The following is an 18,464-nucleotide window of genomic DNA, read 5'->3' as shown; positions in this document are numbered from 1 at the left end:
AAACATGACGAGACAAAGCACACATTCAGATGTGGTTGTATAATTTCACTGGAATACTTTTAGGTGTTAAAACTTGAAAAAAGAAAGCTGGTGGGACAAGGAAACATCAACTTCCTGTGATCTAAGAGGTGCATTGCTATCAGACCAAACTGGCCTTTTTATGTGTATTTTACAGTCTCTAAAAATATGTTTCATAATAGTGACACCTCCATGACAGGAATATAACAAAAAAGCATTCATCAAGAGAATATTTCCTCTTACCTCTAATAGGTATTATTTGAATAAAAGTGGGAGCCCACAAATACAGTCAAATGATATTCATGGATATGTTTACACATTATGCTGCTGGCAAAGTCTTTAACTGAGCTCTGTATTCAAGAAACATCCTATCAGTGTTTATTATTCATCTTATCTAAAATTGATCTAACCAGGAAAACCTCCACAAGAGAGTTCTGTTCAAGACAGCAGTCATGCATGGTGACTATAACAACATGTATTCTCCCCCTTGGGTGTTTTGACCCTTTTATTGGTTTTATAAATCATAAAACCAATAAAATAATTGGCTTTTTAAAAAGAGCAAAATGACATAATCTCTTTAATGTCAAAGTGAAAACAGATTCCTACAAAGCAAGAGGTATGTAATGTAAAATAAGTGACTGCCTAAATATTCACCCCCTTCCAGTTGGTATTTAGTAGTCGCCTTTTTAACACTATTTCATGCACATGTGTCAATACGTGTTTATGTTAGTGAACATCTGCATAACTACACACAATGGAGTATATTTTAGTGCTTAGAAAAATCTCTGTTAGACATGTATGTCTGCTTTGTGAATGCACTGTGATCTACTGATGGCAGGACTCTATTTGTAATGTTCTTTGCTCTTGTGCACCTGTAAAGCACTCTGAATTGCCTTGTGTCTGAAAGGTGCTATATAAATAAACTTGCTTTGCCTTGCCTAGAGTCACCTTTGCCTGCAATCACAGCACTGAGTCTGTATGGATAGATCTCAGGAATACTGATTAACCAGTGAATGGACTTTTGAGACACGTCTTTATACTACAGTCAATAAATATACGTTCACTGCACTCAGCCTGACATTTCTTTTTCAAAAAAGCTAAATTATATCTACCATGACTGATTTATAAAGTCAGTAAAAGGGTAAAACATCCAAGGGGGTGAAAACAGTGGCATCCACAGCCTTTGCTCGTTGTTTGTCCTACACTACCTCATAATAGCACGCAGAGAGAATGCCTGTTTACTCTTTCCTGGGGTAATGAGTGGTTTACACCTAGTGAAAAGGATAGAGCAAGGGTGGAGTATAAAAGGCATTCATAGAGTTAAAGACCTTTACATAGATTGATTCTTGTCTACTTGTGATCAATATTGAGAAGAACTGAATCTCAAGAAATATTTCTTTAAATATTTCATAGTCACAGGCTACATGTGATCTAAGTCTCAACAGATTATGTGCATTCCACCTCTAGAGAAGAAGAAAATTATTCAAAAGTAACAAGGATTAAAAAAGAGAGCAAGATGCAAAAACTCAAGTATAAAAGTCTTTATTCTTTATAAAAACTGTTTGTTTTGGCATCCATAAAGACAAAAGTCAATCTTTTATTTAACACTCATCTCCTAAAGTGAGTGGTTCATTCAGACAGCTATAGCAGTAGTAAACAACAGTCAAGCAGAAATTTTTATACACATTTACATGATAATGTGTATGAATTCAAAGTAAATACATCTATATTTTTAGCTGTTCCATAATTTTCTTGATATCTGACAGTTCACATAAAACAGACAAGTGCAGACTGATGATGTTCAGTTCTTTGATCATCACTGTGATCATCACTTCATAGTGCAGATTTAAATATTGTCTCTATGCCACAAAGCAAAGGCAAACAAATGATTAAATCTCTATTTTTTAGTCCACATTCTCCCTATAAAGGCTTGTAAATGGTTCTCCAGTCAAATATGGAGCTGAGTCATCACACACCTGTCTCAAACTCCACAAAAGGCGTGTTTGTCTCAGGGAGGAAAGACTCCGTCTCCCCTGCTGATTGGACGTCTTCATGTGACACTAGTCCATTACTTTCTTTCTGTTGTGGAGGCTGGTTCTGTTGTGATGATGCCTGTGAGGATAAAGATGAGATGAAAATTTGTTATTAGGAAATCTACGATATAAACTCCCAAAAATTAAAGGTTTATTCTGCTATTTTTTTTTTTACCCTATTCTCTTTAACATACATAAATTTGTACACAAGCATTTATTTTTATCTTGTGCATTTTTCTTGTCTTATGTTCTAAATTCCTTTACTAGAAACTGATCAGTGTCTTGTCCCATTTTTGAGACTGTATGCGTCTTTTTACTCTTTATCAATTTCTAAGGCAATATTTATGGAGTAGTGAGAGTGCTAATGTACAAAAATAAATCTATAAAAGAATAATCAAATAAAAGTGGAAATATAAAGATGAATAAATAAAATAAAAAATAAATAACATTGCTTTATAAAGCAATATTAATCTAAAAATAGATCAAAAAGAAAGGCTAATAAAGTGAATAAATAAAATAAACAAATTAAATAAAGCTGTGCTATAAAGCCAGATTAGTAAATGAATCCAAATAAGAAAAAGGCTAATAAATGTAGAAGCATAAACAATATTAATCAACAAATTTTAAAAAATAAAAAAAGGCTAATAAAAGTAGAAATATAAAGACAAATTTTAAAAAAAAAAAAACAGAAGAAATGTGCTTATAAATAAAATAAAAAATAATGTGGTTATGTAAAGCAATATTAATCAAAAAATGAATCCATAAAAGAAAAGGCTAATAAAAGTAGAAATATAAAGACAAATAAAAAAAAAAACAGAAGAAATGTGCTTATAAATAAAATAAAAAATAAATAATGTGGCTATATAAAGCAATATTAATCAAAAAATAAATAATAAATAAATATTGTTGAAATTGAAAAATGAGAATTAAATACAAATGATCAATGTAAATCTCTATTCTGCTTTTATCTTGATATTTTCACATCAAGTTTTATTCTTATTTTACCATTAACATGACAGTGCTTGTTCTCAAGTTTATTCTGCCCATTTTCTTATTTTTTTTTTATTATTTTCTTTTTAAACTTTATTTTTGTTTGAATTTTTGTGCTACAAAGTTACAGTATTAACAACAACAAAAGCGAACATGAGTTTTGGTTGCCTTGTCTCAACAATGGTTGTTACTGTGATTAGTTAAGTAACTCAGTCTTTATTAAGTCACTGTGATGTAAACTTTGTCCATTTCCTCCATTTCTCTTTACATTGTTTGTTTTGAGTCCTCAGTTTATATGTCAACAGCTCCATGGCAAATATTTCCTTCACAATGTTTATCCACTCTTCTTGTGTTGGTGGGTCAGGCTTATACCACCTCCTTGTGATGGCTTTCTTACTGGCTGATAACAAGATTTTCGTCGTAAAACCATATCTCCTGCAATGATACCAAAGTAGAGTACCTTACATGTCATAGGTATAGCATAGCCCAAAATTTCCTTTATAAACAAATAAATACTTTCCCAAAATCCCACAGTTCTTGGACAAAGCCAAAATATGTGTGAATGGTTGACATCTATAGCCCCACAAAGTCTCCAACATGGCTGTGGTACAGACAGATATTTGCTCCTAATCTTAGGTGTGACAAAGAACCTTATGACATTCTTCCAGCAGTGTTCTCTCCAGATACGTGAGGATGTAGAAGATTGTTGTGTTCTCCATGTATCTAACCATTCTTCCTCTGAGATAGTCACATTTAATTCTTTTTCCCATTTCTGTTTTATACACAACGTATTTCCTCTTTTCTCCATTAGTTGTTAATATAGATATTATTCTGAATTTCTTTGCATTATACACACCTAATATTGTTTGAATAATTCCACATTTATCTAGATTTATATTTTGTTTAATCTCTCTTTCAATAAAGTCTCTTAACGGCAAATATCTAAAGAGATCTTGCTTGTTTAACAAGTACCTTTGTTTCATCTCCTGAAAAGTCATGAAATTCCCTTCTTTCATTAGTGTACATAACGCTGTTTGAATCTCTGGTCCAAGGTATTTGGAATAAACTGCTTGTCATAAGCTATCCATCTGAGCAGTCTGAGCTCTTTCTCAAGTTTATATTTGTAAGTCAATTTAAACCATAATTTAAGTGTGAACCGAATGACAGCATCTACCTGATTTAACAAGTCATTTGATGCAGCTCTGTCTCCAATGAGACTTTGAATTTCCCTTCCTTGCACATTTCTTTCTAAATTCTTCCATTTCGCTTCATAGTGCTCGGTACACCAGTAAACCACTGGTCTAATTTGGGTTGCATGAAAAAACTCCCTAAAATCTGGAAGTGCCATCCCTCCTAAGTGTTTTCCCATTTGTAATATTTTTAATTTAACTCTTGGTTTGTGTCCATTCCATATAAACCTTGAAATAAATTTAACCCAGGCTCTAAATTGTTTATCGGGTATTTCAATGGGCAATGCCTGAAAAAGGTAGAGGAGCCATGGAAGAACGTTCATCTTTATTGAATCTATTCGTGAACTCAGGTCCAATGGAAGGACAGCCCACCTCTCCAGATCCCTCCTGGTGTCCTGATCCACTTTGACATAATTTGCTCTATACAGTTTATCTATTCTTTTTGTTAAGATGACCCCAAGATATTTCATTTTTGTTGAATTCAAATTCAGGTTATATTTTTGTTGTATAGTTCTGGATGGGAGGTAATTAAATGTTAATATCTGTGTTTTAGCTAAATTCAGCTTGTATCCCGAATAAAAGCCTAACCTATCAAGTAGATCCATCAGTACAGGGATAGATGTGTCTGGATCTCCTAAATAACAGATCACATCATCAGCAAAAAGCCAGATGATGTGTTTTTCATTATCAATCGTTGTTCCTTTTGGCTCTCTATTCTGCCTGATTGCTTGGGCCAGAGGTTCTATGAAAAAGCAAATATGGTTGGAGAGAGATAACAACACTGTTTGGTAGATCGTTCTAGAGCTATACTATCTGACAGACTCCCGTTTATTTCTATCCTTGCTGTTGGTTTTTGGTAAAATGTTCTGATACACTGGATAGCCTTCTCATTCAATCCAAATTGTGCAAGCACTTGATACCAAAAGGACCAACTGACACTGTCAAATGCTTTTTCGGCATCAAGGCTTATCAAAGCTGCACTGACTTTTTTGTGTTTGACATGCTCAATTATGTGTGAAGTTTTCCTTATATTGTCATGGGTTTGGGAGCCCTTAATAAAGCCTGTCTGATCCTCTTCTATAATTTCATCCATAATTTGTTCATACCTTTTAGCTATAATAGATGTATATAGTTTGTAATCCACGTTAAAAATTGATATAGGTCTATAAATTGAGCACGTTTCACTATTTTTCCCTTTAGGAATCACTGATATGACAGCTTCCTTCCAGGAAGGTGGAAGTTCACCTTTTTCCAATGTATAATTAAATGAGGACTCAAGGACTGTTGTTTCTTTAGTCTCTCTGCTAATAATTTAGTTGCTCGGGGGCCCACTTCATAGTATGATTGTCTTAGGAATCTTGTGTTTTTCTCAATCTCTGCACTAAGTAAATGGTCAATGTTTTCCCTTATTTCCTTTATTTTTGGGAGTAATGTTGGGTCCTGTGTGTTTTTATGCTGTTGTTAAATTTCCAGCAGCTTCTCCTTTTCCTTCTTAAAGGTTTCTTCCCTTGATTTTTTAGTGAATGCTGCTCTGGCTATGAGTTTTCCTCTCATAACTGCTTTAAGAGCATCCCACAAAATAACAGAGTTGACTTCTCCATTATCATTTTCATTTTGATAGGTTATAATTTCTTTTTTAATTTCTTCCGCGATTGATTTATTATTTAATAATCCAACATTTAATCTCCACAATGTTCTTTTCTCGTGCAATTTTAATTTAAGTTTTAAATAGATTGCACAGTGATCTGATACATCCGCTTGTTGTATTTCACACTCTGTTACAGTATACCAGTCCTTTCCGTTCATGAAGAAATAGTCTATTCTAGCATAGCTATTGTTAGGTGCTGAATAATGAGTATAGTCTCTTTTAGTGGGGTGCAGTTCTCTCCTAATGTCAACCATACCAAATTCCTTAAGTCTCGTCTTGATCATTTTTCTAACATGGTTAGTTTTTTTGTGATTATTTGTTGTATCTATGTTACTGTTCATCACAATATTAAAATCTCTGCCAAATATTAGTATTCCCTCCATTTCCAAAATTATTTTATCAAATAAAGTTTTTAAAAAACTATTTTCCACTTTTTGGAGGGGCATAAACATTAACCAGAGTCACTTTTTCATTCTCCAATTTTCCTTTCACTATAATATATCTACCCTCCTTATGACTGATTTCTTTGTAACATTCAAATTTTACAGAGTTGGAGATAAGTATGGCAACACCTCTTCTGCAACCATGATGGTATAAACTGTAAAATGTATTTGCATACCCAAAACTCCTCAGCTTCTCATTCTCCTGTCCAGATAAGTGTGTTTCCTGCAGATATATAATTTGTGCTTTTTCCTTCCTCAATTTGGTCATTACTTTTTCCTTTTCACAGGGTTATTCAAACCATTTACATTCAGTGACAATATTTTAACATAGTTGTCTGTCATTTCTAACCAGATATTCATACTGCAATCCAAACCCAAACATAAAAACAACATATGAACTATTGAACATCATCAGAATATAACAATTTGCAGCTTCCAAAGAGAAGGATGCGTTTTGCCACTCCTTATGTTCCCTGTTGGTAGGAGGAGGGTATATTGCCTCTCTAAAGGGGCCCTCCCTAGTTGTGGGACAATACCCACTTAAACTAGAAATGTCCAACATTTAGCACTAAATACTCCTGTCGGTTTTCCAAGAATTATTTCAGTCATAAGACCATCAAGTTATGCAGCCCACAGCTTGATTTTGATATTCAGTCCCCAAATATAGCCTAAATGAAAAATACACCAAAAGAAAAGTAACTCCTAATTTTGTCTTCATTGGCACTAAAATTATTAAGAGGCACACTCTACTGTCTGGTAGACATAAATTGAACCTGAAGGTTCTTAAATGTTAAATAAAATTGAAAACTAAATTCAAAACAATTACCAAGATAGTGTATTTCTTCTCAAAAAAAGGCCTCTAAATCACTGAGTATTTCCCATTCTGCCCATTTTCATGAGCATTAGCCATATGAAAAAAAAGAGAAAAACTTCAAGGTGTATTTCTTCGATAAAATTTAACATATAAATATAAACCATTACTGTTATGGCACCTAAATGACTGCTGAAATATAAAAGTATATTTCCTTACCTGCCAGCTGCAAATGCAGACTCTCAGCTCAGATTTGATCATATAATCAGGTTTTTCCTAATTTAAGGGCAGCATCCGTCAAATGGTGCCTTTCAAGTATGCATCTTACTAAAGAGTCAGTTTCAATTCTGCATCCTACAAAATGGTCATTCAAGACTGAATCCTTCAAAGAGTACATTTCAAGACAGCACCCTTTAGCTAAATGGGACCTTTCCAGACCGCTTTCTTAAAAAAGGGAGAATTTCAAGACTGCACCTTCAAGGGGTGCTTTTCGAGACTGAACCCTCGAGAGGATGCTTTATGATATTGCTTTATCAAAGGCGGATTTCAAGACTGAATCCTCCAAAGGATGCGTTATATGGCTGCATCCTTCAAAGGGCACATCCAAACACTTATTACTTCAAAGGATGCTTACAACACTGCCTCTTTTAGAGGGCACACTACAAGACTGATGCCTTCAAAGGGCTCTTTCAAGGCCACATCCTTCAAAAAGCACTTTACATGACTGCATTCTTCACAGGATGCATTTCAAGGCAGCATCTTTTATAAGGCACATTTAAAGACTGCATCCTTCAAAGTATGTATAACAAGACTGTATCCTCCAATGGGTGCTTTTCAAGCACTTACTTAAACACTGCTTCATTCAAAGGGCAATTTCTAGACTGAATCCTTTAAACCCATTTATTTAAATACTGGTTCCCTATAAAAATGATTTCAAGAATAGTTCCTTCTCATGGTGAGTTTAGAAATTAAATCCTTTGAAAAGCATTTTTCAAGACTGAATCCTTCAAAGAATGCATTTTAAGTTTGAATCCTTCAATGTGCACATCCCAAGACTTGTAATTTCAAAGAGCACACTTGAAGGCTACATCTTTCAAAGGGCTCTTTTCAAGACTGAATTCCTCACAGGATGCATTTCAAGGCTTCATACTTCAAAGGGCAAATTTCAGGACGACATCCTTCAAAGTATGCAAAACAAGACTGCATCCTTCAAAGGGGGTTTCCAAGATTAACTGCTTCACAGCAGCCTGTTGAAAGTAGTCCCAGTTTAAAGACCTCTAAATGCAGCTGAAAATGGTGCTTTCCCATTGGAAGCAACCAACTGCCTCAAGTCTTCATCCTGATCTTTGCTTTGCTGGTCACTTGTCTTGAATTTAAGAGGGGTTTTTTTTGTTTGTTTTGTTTTTAAAAAGTAGTATTTTCCAGCATGCAGGCAAACCTGTAGTGATGCACAATGAACTGGGGCAAATTTTCAACAATGTTTTTCTTTTTTTTAATTTTAATAAAGGGCAGCCAAATGAGCCCTTCTTTTTCCTGGGCCACTAAGGGTGAATCCAGTGCATCCTTACTGGGAGGGAGCAGACTCAAGAGGATGAATAATAGAATTTCAGACCCAGTTAACTGGTTTTGTCACAACCAGGTCGTGTTGTTTCAGTTTGGCCACAATGATCTATGCAGGTTGGGTCTTAAAGGATGCTACCCCTGAAATGGGACACAGCTTTATTGTGTCATCTGCTAAAGTCTCATTTTATGCCTTGTTATTGCAATGATCAATTCATGCCACTCTTTTCTAAATATTCTAAAATGAACTTTTACATGACTAATGTTTCTCTGCCATCCTTATGTTTTGAATTAAGCTGCTCTTTCTGCAGAAAAACTTAATTTTACCAACCATTGGAGCCAGAGGAGTCACACAGCAGAGCTTCTTTTTGAGGTGTTCAGGTAGAAAACAAAACAGTTTCCCAAATAAGGGGTAGATTGTTCCTGGTGTCACATCTTCCTCTTTCATAGGGCCTTAATAGAAAACAGAAACAAACATTCAAATTAAGCCTATTATTGATTGTAAATGTTGATTATGAATTCCAGAGTGTATGAGTGCATGAGCGGTGTGGCCTACCTGTGATAAAGCTGATGATCAGACCAGTGAGGATGACTGAGAAGCAGCTGAACCCACTGTACCACATGTAGGACAACGAATAAAACCTCCTCAGGCCAGTCGGTTGGCTGAAAAGCAAACAGCGATGATAAGATTAAAAAGGAACAGCAGCAAGAAACAAAAATAAAGCCAGGCATACGGTGTGAAATTCCAAGGCGATTCTGACATGATCGATGACTAGTTTTGATCATATGTATTTTGTCAAACAATGTACAGGGGGACATGACAGCCAGCCAGTCTGATCAGCTGCTCCTGACTGGTTGGATGAATTTCTGGCATATATTTCAGTCATACGACAACCAGTACACAACGAGAGCAGAGCCATGAGCAGATTCCCTGAATTCAGGGCATTTTTTCCTTCAACTGTCAGACAGAGTCTGTAATCACCCTGACAACTGGCATGCCCGTTTGATGCATCTTCCCCTCTTATAATGAAAGATATGAAGAAGGAGGAAATATCTCTAGACCTCCAGCACACAGATTCAAATTTTATTGCAAGGTACGTTTTCAGTAGAGAAATCTGGTGAATAAAAACAATAATAAACAGCCAAAAAAGCAGAATTTAAATGGATAATACCAATAGAAAACTAATATATAGACACAAAAAGTATGTACAAGGATGCAATAGAAGATCAGATCTGTTAATGATAAAGCAGAGGGGGACTTCCGGTTTGGCAAACCAGAGGATGGCAGCATAGGTTAACGTGCTCCTGACGTTTGAGTCAAAAACAGCCCATAACAACCCGAATCTGTAACACCTTTTGCTAAAGTAAGATATAAGAGAGAGGGCTTTAAGATGCCAAGAGGAAAAAACAAGAAATCTACACAATTTCAGTTACAAGACGAAGACGGAGCGGACCAAACCTCCCCTGCTAGTAGCGCCATCGAGGATAACGACATGCTAACAGACGAAGGTGAACAAGCTAGCGATGCAAGCCTGGACCTCATACTCAAAGAATTGAGGGAATTCAGAAAAGATAACGATGCACAGCTCAAGGGCATCCGCGCAGATATAAAGAAAACAAATAAAAGAGTAGAAGAGGCCGAAGAAAGAATCCTGGATGCCGAAACTCGGATAGGAACTAACCAGGAAGCAGTGACGGAGTTGGTCAAGCTACAAATTGAAATAGACGCCAAGTTAACGGACCTGGAGGGAAGGTCCAGGAGAGACAATATTAGAATTCATGGCATTAAAGAAGGATCGGAAGATGACGCACAGTCAATGGTTGCTTTTGTGGAACATTTGTTGAGACAGAAACTGGAGTTACCAGACTCAGCGGAGCTACGAGTTGAGAGAGCGCACCGCGCTATGGTGCCAAAACCACCACCGAACGCGGCGCCACGATCCATTGTTGCCAAAATGGCCAGCTACAGAACGAAAGAAGAAATATTAAAAAAAGCCTGGCAGAAACGCGGATTTGAGTATCAGGGAAACAAGATTAACCTGGATCATGATTATGCACCTGAGGTTCTGAAACAGCGGAGGGAATATGCAGAGGTGAAATTGGTATTAAAGGAAAAGAAAATCCGGTTCCAAACCCCGTTCCCAGCTAAGATGAGAGTCTTTTTTCCGGAGGGAATGGTATTATACAACTCAGCGGAGGAGGCGACAGGTGACTTGGCAAAGAGAGGATTTCCAGTAAAGATCATCAAACGCCCAGAGACCCTTTTGGAGCAGATCCGACGCCTGTCGTGGCGCACAGAGAGAAGGACCAAGAGCCAGAAGAATAAGGATAGGACCCAGGACTACAAGGACAAACTCCAAGCATACAGACGACAAGACAAGGAATAATAGTATGTCTTGAAAATCTGATATATAAAAGGGACTTATGGTGAGTTTTTCCTCATTTTCTAGCTGTTTATTGTTGGAAAAAACGGCCATGAAGATCTAGGTCACATAGTTAAGATTTCTTTTTATAAGACAGACAATACAAACTGTATATGGCAATAAAGATAAGGAATACGGTCGGGCGTCAGCCTATGCTACAGAAAGAATGGACACAGGCCGGACGGCAAAGGAAGGCCCTTTAGCACCAGCAGGTGAGAGAGGCCCCCCCTCAAAGCCCCCCCTTCACCGGGGCTTATTCAGGGTCATATCGGAGACCCCACAGTGGGAAGTCAACATGTTTTGTTTTTTTTGTGTTCAAGGACAATTAAGGTTTCGGTTTGTAGCTGTTGTTCCATACAGCACTAATGTTTATATAATGTTTGTTTATGTACGTTCAGGGAGTGAATGGACTGCACAGGGTGTAACTTTTCCAAAAACATTTAGAGAGTCAGAACATGGTTAAGGAAGAAGTAAAAATTATTTCATATAATGTAAATGGTCTGCTGAATCCAATAAAACGCAGCAAAAGTCTAGCTAACATGAGAAAGGAAAAGCGCAAATAGTATATCTACAGGAAACCCACCTGGATTCTAAGGAACATGAGAAATTGAAAAGGATGGGTTTTACAAATGTTTTTTCATCTTCCTACAAAAATGGACGAAGGAGAGGAGTGGCCATTCTCTTATCAAGCAAAATACACATTGGAAAAACATTGGAGATAAGTGATAAGGAGGGACGATTTATATTAGTAAGGGGAAACATTGAGGGGAATCCAATTACATTGTTAAATATATATGCGCCACCTGGAAGTGACATCCATTTCTTTAAGAAAGTTGTTGATATGATGGTTTCAGAGACAATAGGCCTTCTAATATGTGGGGGGGACCTAAATATACATTTAATGCCACAATTAGATACCTCTAATGGGAGGGCACAGAATAGGATGTCTCTAGTGAAGAAAATTAAAACATTATTTGAGGAGGTGGGTTTAGTTGATATATGGAGAGGTCTGCACCCCAAACAAAGGGACTATACCCATTACTCATCACCCCACCACTTATATACAAGAATAGATTATTTTATTACATTTGGAAAAGACAAAGACAAAATAAACACCTGTGAAATTGGGACAATAGACTTAAGTGACCACGCACCTCTATATCTGTCCGTTGATCTAGCTCTACAACCAAAAATGAAAAACTGGAAACTAAATTGGCCTACTTAATGATCCTCATTTTAAGGAACAGGTTAAAAGAGAGATTCATTTGTACTTGGAAGAGAACGACAAGGATGATACATCCCCATTTTATGGGATGCCCTAAAGGCTGTCCTCAGAGGGAAAATTATATCAATATGTTCTTACAAGAAAAAGATGAGAAATAAGAAATTAGAAGAACTTCAAAAAAAATTGAAAGAATTAGAGGAGAAACATAAAAAGAAAACAACACAGAAGTTATTGGGGGAAATCACAAAAACAAGAAATGAAATTAATGATTTGGCTACCTATGAAATAAAGAAGAATCTAATGTTTCTTAAACAAAGATATTATGAAGGTGGATCTAAATCAATGAAAGTTCTAGCTTGGAAACTTAAAAAGAAAATAGCACAGAACACAATTCACAAAATTAAAGATCCAGTTACCAAAATAACAAAAAGTAAACTAAACGAAATTCAAGAAGCCTTTGAAACATTTTATAAGAGCCTGTACACTAAAAACACAGGGGGAAACATAACTGAAATAGATAATTTTCTGGACTCATTGGAATTACCAGTGTTAAATGAAGAACAGAACAAAATAATGATCGAGGACATAACAGAAAAGGAGTTAAAAATAGCTATAAGTAAACTTAAATCAAATAAATCACCAGGATCAGATGGCTATTCGGCAGAATGGTATAAGGGGTTAAAAGATGAGTTAATACCAGTGATGCTTCCTACATTAAACTGGGTTTTAAAGAAGGCACAAACACCGCCAAGCTGGAAAGAAGCAATCATATCTGCTATTCCAAAAGAAAATAAAGATAAATTGGAATGTGGATCATACAGGCCAATTTCAGTTCTGAATACAGATTATAGGCTTTTTACCTCTATCATGGCTAGACGATTGGAGAAGTTCATGCCTAATTTGATAAATAATGACCAGACAGGGTTTATCCGAGAGCGTCAGACGCAAGATAATATACGACGGACATTACAAATTATTAATCACATTCAAAAGAATAGAATAGCAGCGATGGTGATTAGTATAGATGCGGAAAAAGCTTTCGATTCAGTAGATTGGAGCTTTCTCTACCGAGTTCTACATAAATTTGGCTTGAACGAAACAATAATCAAAACAATACAGGTACTATATGACAAACCCACGGCCAGAATTAAAATTAATGGTGGGTTATCAAAAAGTTTTGATCTGGAAAGAGGCACAAGGCAGGGTTGTGCATGCTCACCATTATTATTTGCATTATATTTGGAACCATTTACTCAGTACATAAGACAAAACAAAGAGATAAATGGCATTAATATTCAGGGGAAAGAGCATAAGCTAGCCTGCTATGCAGATGATATATTGGTCTTTCTAGGGCAACCAACAAACTCTCTACGTAAACTAATGCAATCGTTTGAATATTTTGGTCAATTATCAGGATACAAAATTAATATAAGTAAAACACAATTGCTTACATACAATTACAGCCCACCAGAAGAAATCAAGAGTGAGTACCATTTAACATGGGAAACAGAACATATTAAATATTTGGGAATCATAATACCAAAGGACCTCATAGAATTATCAGAACGCAACTACTCATTGATACAAAAGAAAATTAAAGAGGATATAGCGAGATGGAATCTAATCCCTTACTTAAGTTTTAATTCAAGGATAGAATCGATTAAAATGAACATCCTACCCAAATTGTTATATTTATTTCAAACTTTGCCAATAGAAATAAGCCAAAAACAATTTAACGAATGGGACAAAATACTATCCAGATACATATGGCAAGGTAAAAGGCCTCGAATCCGATTTAAAACTTTACAATTGGCGAAAGAAAAAGGGGGATGGGGTCTTCCGTCACTCAGAGATTACTACTGGGCAGCACAAATAAGGACCATAATATACTGGTGTAATCCTTCATATGATGCCCAATGGAAAAGCATTGAAGAGGGTTTGACTTCAATTCCCATACAGGCGCATATTGCCGACAGTAACTTACAAGACCTGAAAAATATAGAAAACCAATGGATTAAGCTGACTTTTAAAATTTGGAAAACAGTAATAACAGAATACAATTTAGGAGAAGATATAGTAATCCTTAAATGGTGTGCATATGATACACATTTTCTCCAAACAAATTGGATACCAGATTCAAGGAATGGACGAAAAAGGAATAACAGCGTTATGTAAGATAGTAAAGGAAAATTCATTACTTAGTTTTGAAATGATTAAAGAGAAATACTCATTAGAAGCAAGAGATTTCTATCGTTACTTACAGGTGAGACATTTCATTGGGGACAAATTGAAAGGTGTATCAGAGGCAAGCAAACAGCTGCTAGACCTGTTTAAAAGGGCATACGATTCGAAGAAAGATAAAGGTATTATCTCAGGTCTATATAAAGGGCTTATAAGTATGAAAACACACTCAACCCTGTATATTAAAACAAAATGGGAAAAGGAAGGAGGAATAAACATAACGGAAGACGAATGGATAACAATATGGGAACATCAGTGGAAATGTAGTAGTTCACAGAGTTGGAGAGAATTCAGTTGGAAAAGCCTCATAAGATATTTTATAACACCGTATTAAAAATCTCATAAAAATAACTCACCAACTTGTTGGAGAAAGTGTGGAAATACAAATGCAAATCATTATCATGTTTTTTGGGATTGTCAGGTTATTAAAGCTTATTGGAAGGGAATTCATAAGGCAATGGAAGAAATATTAGAAAATCAACTGCCTCAGGAAAGTAAAACCTTATTCTTTGGACTCATACCTGAAGGATGGCCCAAGAGAGACAAATATCTATTTAATATTATGTTAGTGGCGGCTAAAAAGGCCATCACAAAAAAATGGCTCTCACAGGAGTGCCCAACACTGAAAATGTGGATGGACATCACAATGGACATTTACAGGATGGAGAAAATAACAGCAGATGTGAATTATAATAAGGACCTGTTCAAATCACGCTGGAAGAAATGGATAAATTATGTAACACCACACAGACTAGACGTTATCGCTGTTGATTCTAATTAATATACAGTGCCTGTAGCATTAATCATGTCTCACTCCCTATGTACTAAGGTTCTTATTAAGGAGATTATTTTTTTTGTCTGTTTGTTTGTTTTTGTTTATTTTATTTTGTTCTGCTTTTCTATCTAGAAAAATGGACATTCAGATGATATGATGTGACTTAAAGTGAAATATATACATATGTTACATGTACTGCTGATTGTCAATAAAACGTAAATTAAAAAAAATAAATAAATAAAGATAAAGCAGAGGGAGCAATTTTCCTTTATTTCCCTAGGTTATTATTAGTAAATACACCTTAGAATTAAGGGACATTCTTTACCTCACACCCTTCAGCTACAAGAATGTTTGAGACAGAATATTAAATTTCAATTAGGAAATCTTTGGTTTGTTCTTACTGTAATGATTAGTTTCAGTAAAACAAATCCACATCTGTCATAGATCAAGATATTCCTAAATATTTTTACAAATTATTGCATTAACTATCAATTCTTATCTTAATTATAACATGCCACACCAAAGAGTGCGGTCTAGACCAGTGGTTCTCAACTGGTCTGGCCTCAGGACCCACCAGCCCGTCGTACGACAGATCGTGGCCCAAGTTTCCAAAAAATTTTCAAACAATGCACGTTTAGTTAATTTGAATATGTTGCAGTTTGGAGCATGATTAGACCAAAGCACCTGATACAAAAAAGAAAAGGGAAAAAACTGCCATATTTTTCATTTTCTTTCCCCATCATTACGTGTCCATTTTTGCCAATTTTCCAGAGAACTTGAGAAATTACTTCGTTATCATGGGAAAAGTAGCCATTTATTGCAAGACGGGGAGATAAATGTTAATGAAATATTGATCAAACATTTAAATTTAACCAATTTCACAGTTAAACGAGTAAAACAAAGGTTATCAATGCATGTCCAATAAGGACTTCAGGACTTTTGCCAACCTTTTGTTTCAGACACCTGGTCGTGACCTACTGAAAATTGCTCTGGGACCCCCTATGGGTCCTGACCCACCAGTTGAGAACCACTGGTCTAGACCTACGCTCTTTTTAAAGTGTCTTGAGATAACTTTGGATATGAATTGGTGCTATAAAAAACACAGAGTGATTGACTGATTGATCAATTTGGCTGTTTGTTAAAAGTCAAAATGGTTCCAGGTGAAGAACTGATAGGGAGCTGGACAAATCAGTTGTTATTGCTGAACCAAAAGATCTGGAACTACTATACTACTATATACTATAAAGAGCTTGAATTCCCATCTCTAGGTATGGGAGCATATGCCCCATCTCTCCAAGTATCCTCCCAGTTGACCCCTCTATGATACATTATGTCCTCAGAGTCTTGCCCAGCCCACCAGGTCCTGGGCACCCTGTATGCAATAAGCCAGATCAGGCCCAGGAAAGGGTACCAGGTAAAAGTGCAGCTGCCATTCCTACATCAGGCGGCTGACCCATCCCACCACTGCTCTCCTGAGCAGGACAGCATCAGACACATGGTCTTGCCAACAATATCACAAAGGAGTCCAGCCAGTGCCTCTGGCCATCAGTCAATATCCAGGCCTTACATGAGTGTACTAAGACTGGAAGAAGCAAGGACTGAAAGACTCTGACCTTTGTCTGCATGCATGGATACAGAGAACACCACACTGTCTTAGGCGTCATGCCACGCGCAAGTCCAAGTCTGTGGTTGATCCCAGCCTCACAGTCAGTAGATCGATAGATCATGCTGCCAAGGTAGGTGAAATGCTCTACAACTTCCTTGCTTGTGTGATGGCAGCATCCCCAAACTGTGGATGCCCATCACTAGCAGGCAGAATATTTGTTATTATTTAGCTGCTGGTTATGTTTGCTGGTAGTATGTGTGTACATATGAGAGGCTGATTATTATTGCTGTTTGTAAGCTTTTAGGTCTTTGATGAGACAATAGATCTGTGAGACTTTCCAAGGAAGCTTCACTGATATTTGTCCCAGTCCACCTGGACTGTAAGGTCATTTTCACACCTGATAGTCCAGGGGACTCAGTCCGTTTTTGAATGGAAATTGCAACAATGTTGCACTTTCCTTTGGTTTGTTTTGCATTCATACTGCTCTTTGTTAAACGGACCAAACCGTCTGAACACCTACAACATCTGCCCGATAGGGGCGCCGTTGTCACAAACAAACGGTGACCAAAAAGAAAAGTCAGCGTAGAAGAAGACGAAGCGAGGAAATCCAGTTCCTTCCACTGGTCTTTTTCCACATAAACAATGAAAAAAACACCGAATTTACGCTGTCTTGGGGTTTCTGCTCTTGCACTGGGGCATAAGGAGCAGTCAGCGAGACGGTAAGCTGTCCAACATGTTGTTCTTTACACGAGACGCATAAATAAGCACGACATCGACGTGTTGCTATGGCTACACAGATGTCAAGCGAGGTACCGACATGTATTAGAGTGTATTAAGCCATTCAATCCAATGACCCAATCACTAGAAATCCTTATATTATTACGCTTTATTCCACTTCCTGTCTTTGGTTCACAAGTTGGTCTGCTTTGCTTTCACACCTCCAACGAACCGCACCAGGGTTCGTTTGGAAGCAGACCGAGACCCCCTGTTTTCAGGAGGACCAGAGTCCGCTTGTTTGGTCCACACTAGAGTTCATGTGAGCTTTCACACCAATCCCAAACCGGACAACCCGGGAAAACGGACCAGAGTTCATTTAAAGCGGACCAAACAGCTCTGGTGTGAATGCGCCCTTAAAGAATCTGCTTGAAATTGCACAGCGTGCACCCGGCTTTGCATGTCTGTATGACTGATACCTCAGAGTGACGTTAGTAAGTGCAGTCTGAATAGCAGTAGTTGCGTTGACGGCTCTGCATGTTGGCGGCAGCGGTCTCGCACTGGAGCTTCTAGTGATGATACTTCCAATGCCGACCCAGAAAGACAGAGAAAGTCCCGCCCCCAAACCAGCCAATGCTCCCTGGAAACAACAGGAAAACAAAAGTTTAACGTTTCTAACGTATATTTGTGTAAAGCTTTCATGCATTATTATATTATAGTGTATATACTACAGTGTGTCTTCACATCTGTCCTGATATGAGGTGACAAGATGTTAAACGCTGAATAA

General features: G+C 36.8%; 1 protein-coding gene across 1 annotated transcript in view; it reads right to left on the bottom strand.

The window, feature by feature from the left end:
* Positions 1–1,544: 1,544 nt before the first annotated feature.
* The window catches only part of slc5a6b (solute carrier family 5 member 6), a 29,025-nt gene continuing 12,105 nt past the window's right edge, over positions 1,545–18,464 (bottom strand). Inside the window, exons 13-16 of the mRNA XM_041812758.1 lie at positions 18,157–18,317; positions 9,250–9,356; positions 9,025–9,146; positions 1,545–2,130 (exon numbers count right to left, since the gene is read on the bottom strand). Of these exons, the coding sequence (XP_041668692.1) occupies positions 1,987–2,130; positions 9,025–9,146; positions 9,250–9,356; positions 18,157–18,317 (534 nt within the window). The 3' untranslated portion in view covers positions 1,545–1,986. The remainder of the gene's footprint in view (positions 2,131–9,024; positions 9,147–9,249; positions 9,357–18,156; positions 18,318–18,464) is intronic.

The sequence above is a fragment of the Cheilinus undulatus genome, linkage group 18 (genome assembly GCF_018320785.1).
Source record: "Cheilinus undulatus linkage group 18, ASM1832078v1, whole genome shotgun sequence".
Taxonomy (NCBI): Eukaryota; Metazoa; Chordata; class Actinopteri; order Labriformes; family Labridae; genus Cheilinus; species Cheilinus undulatus.
The sequence above is the reverse complement of the archived record's forward strand: the minus strand, read 5'-3'. Positions and strand labels throughout refer to the sequence as shown.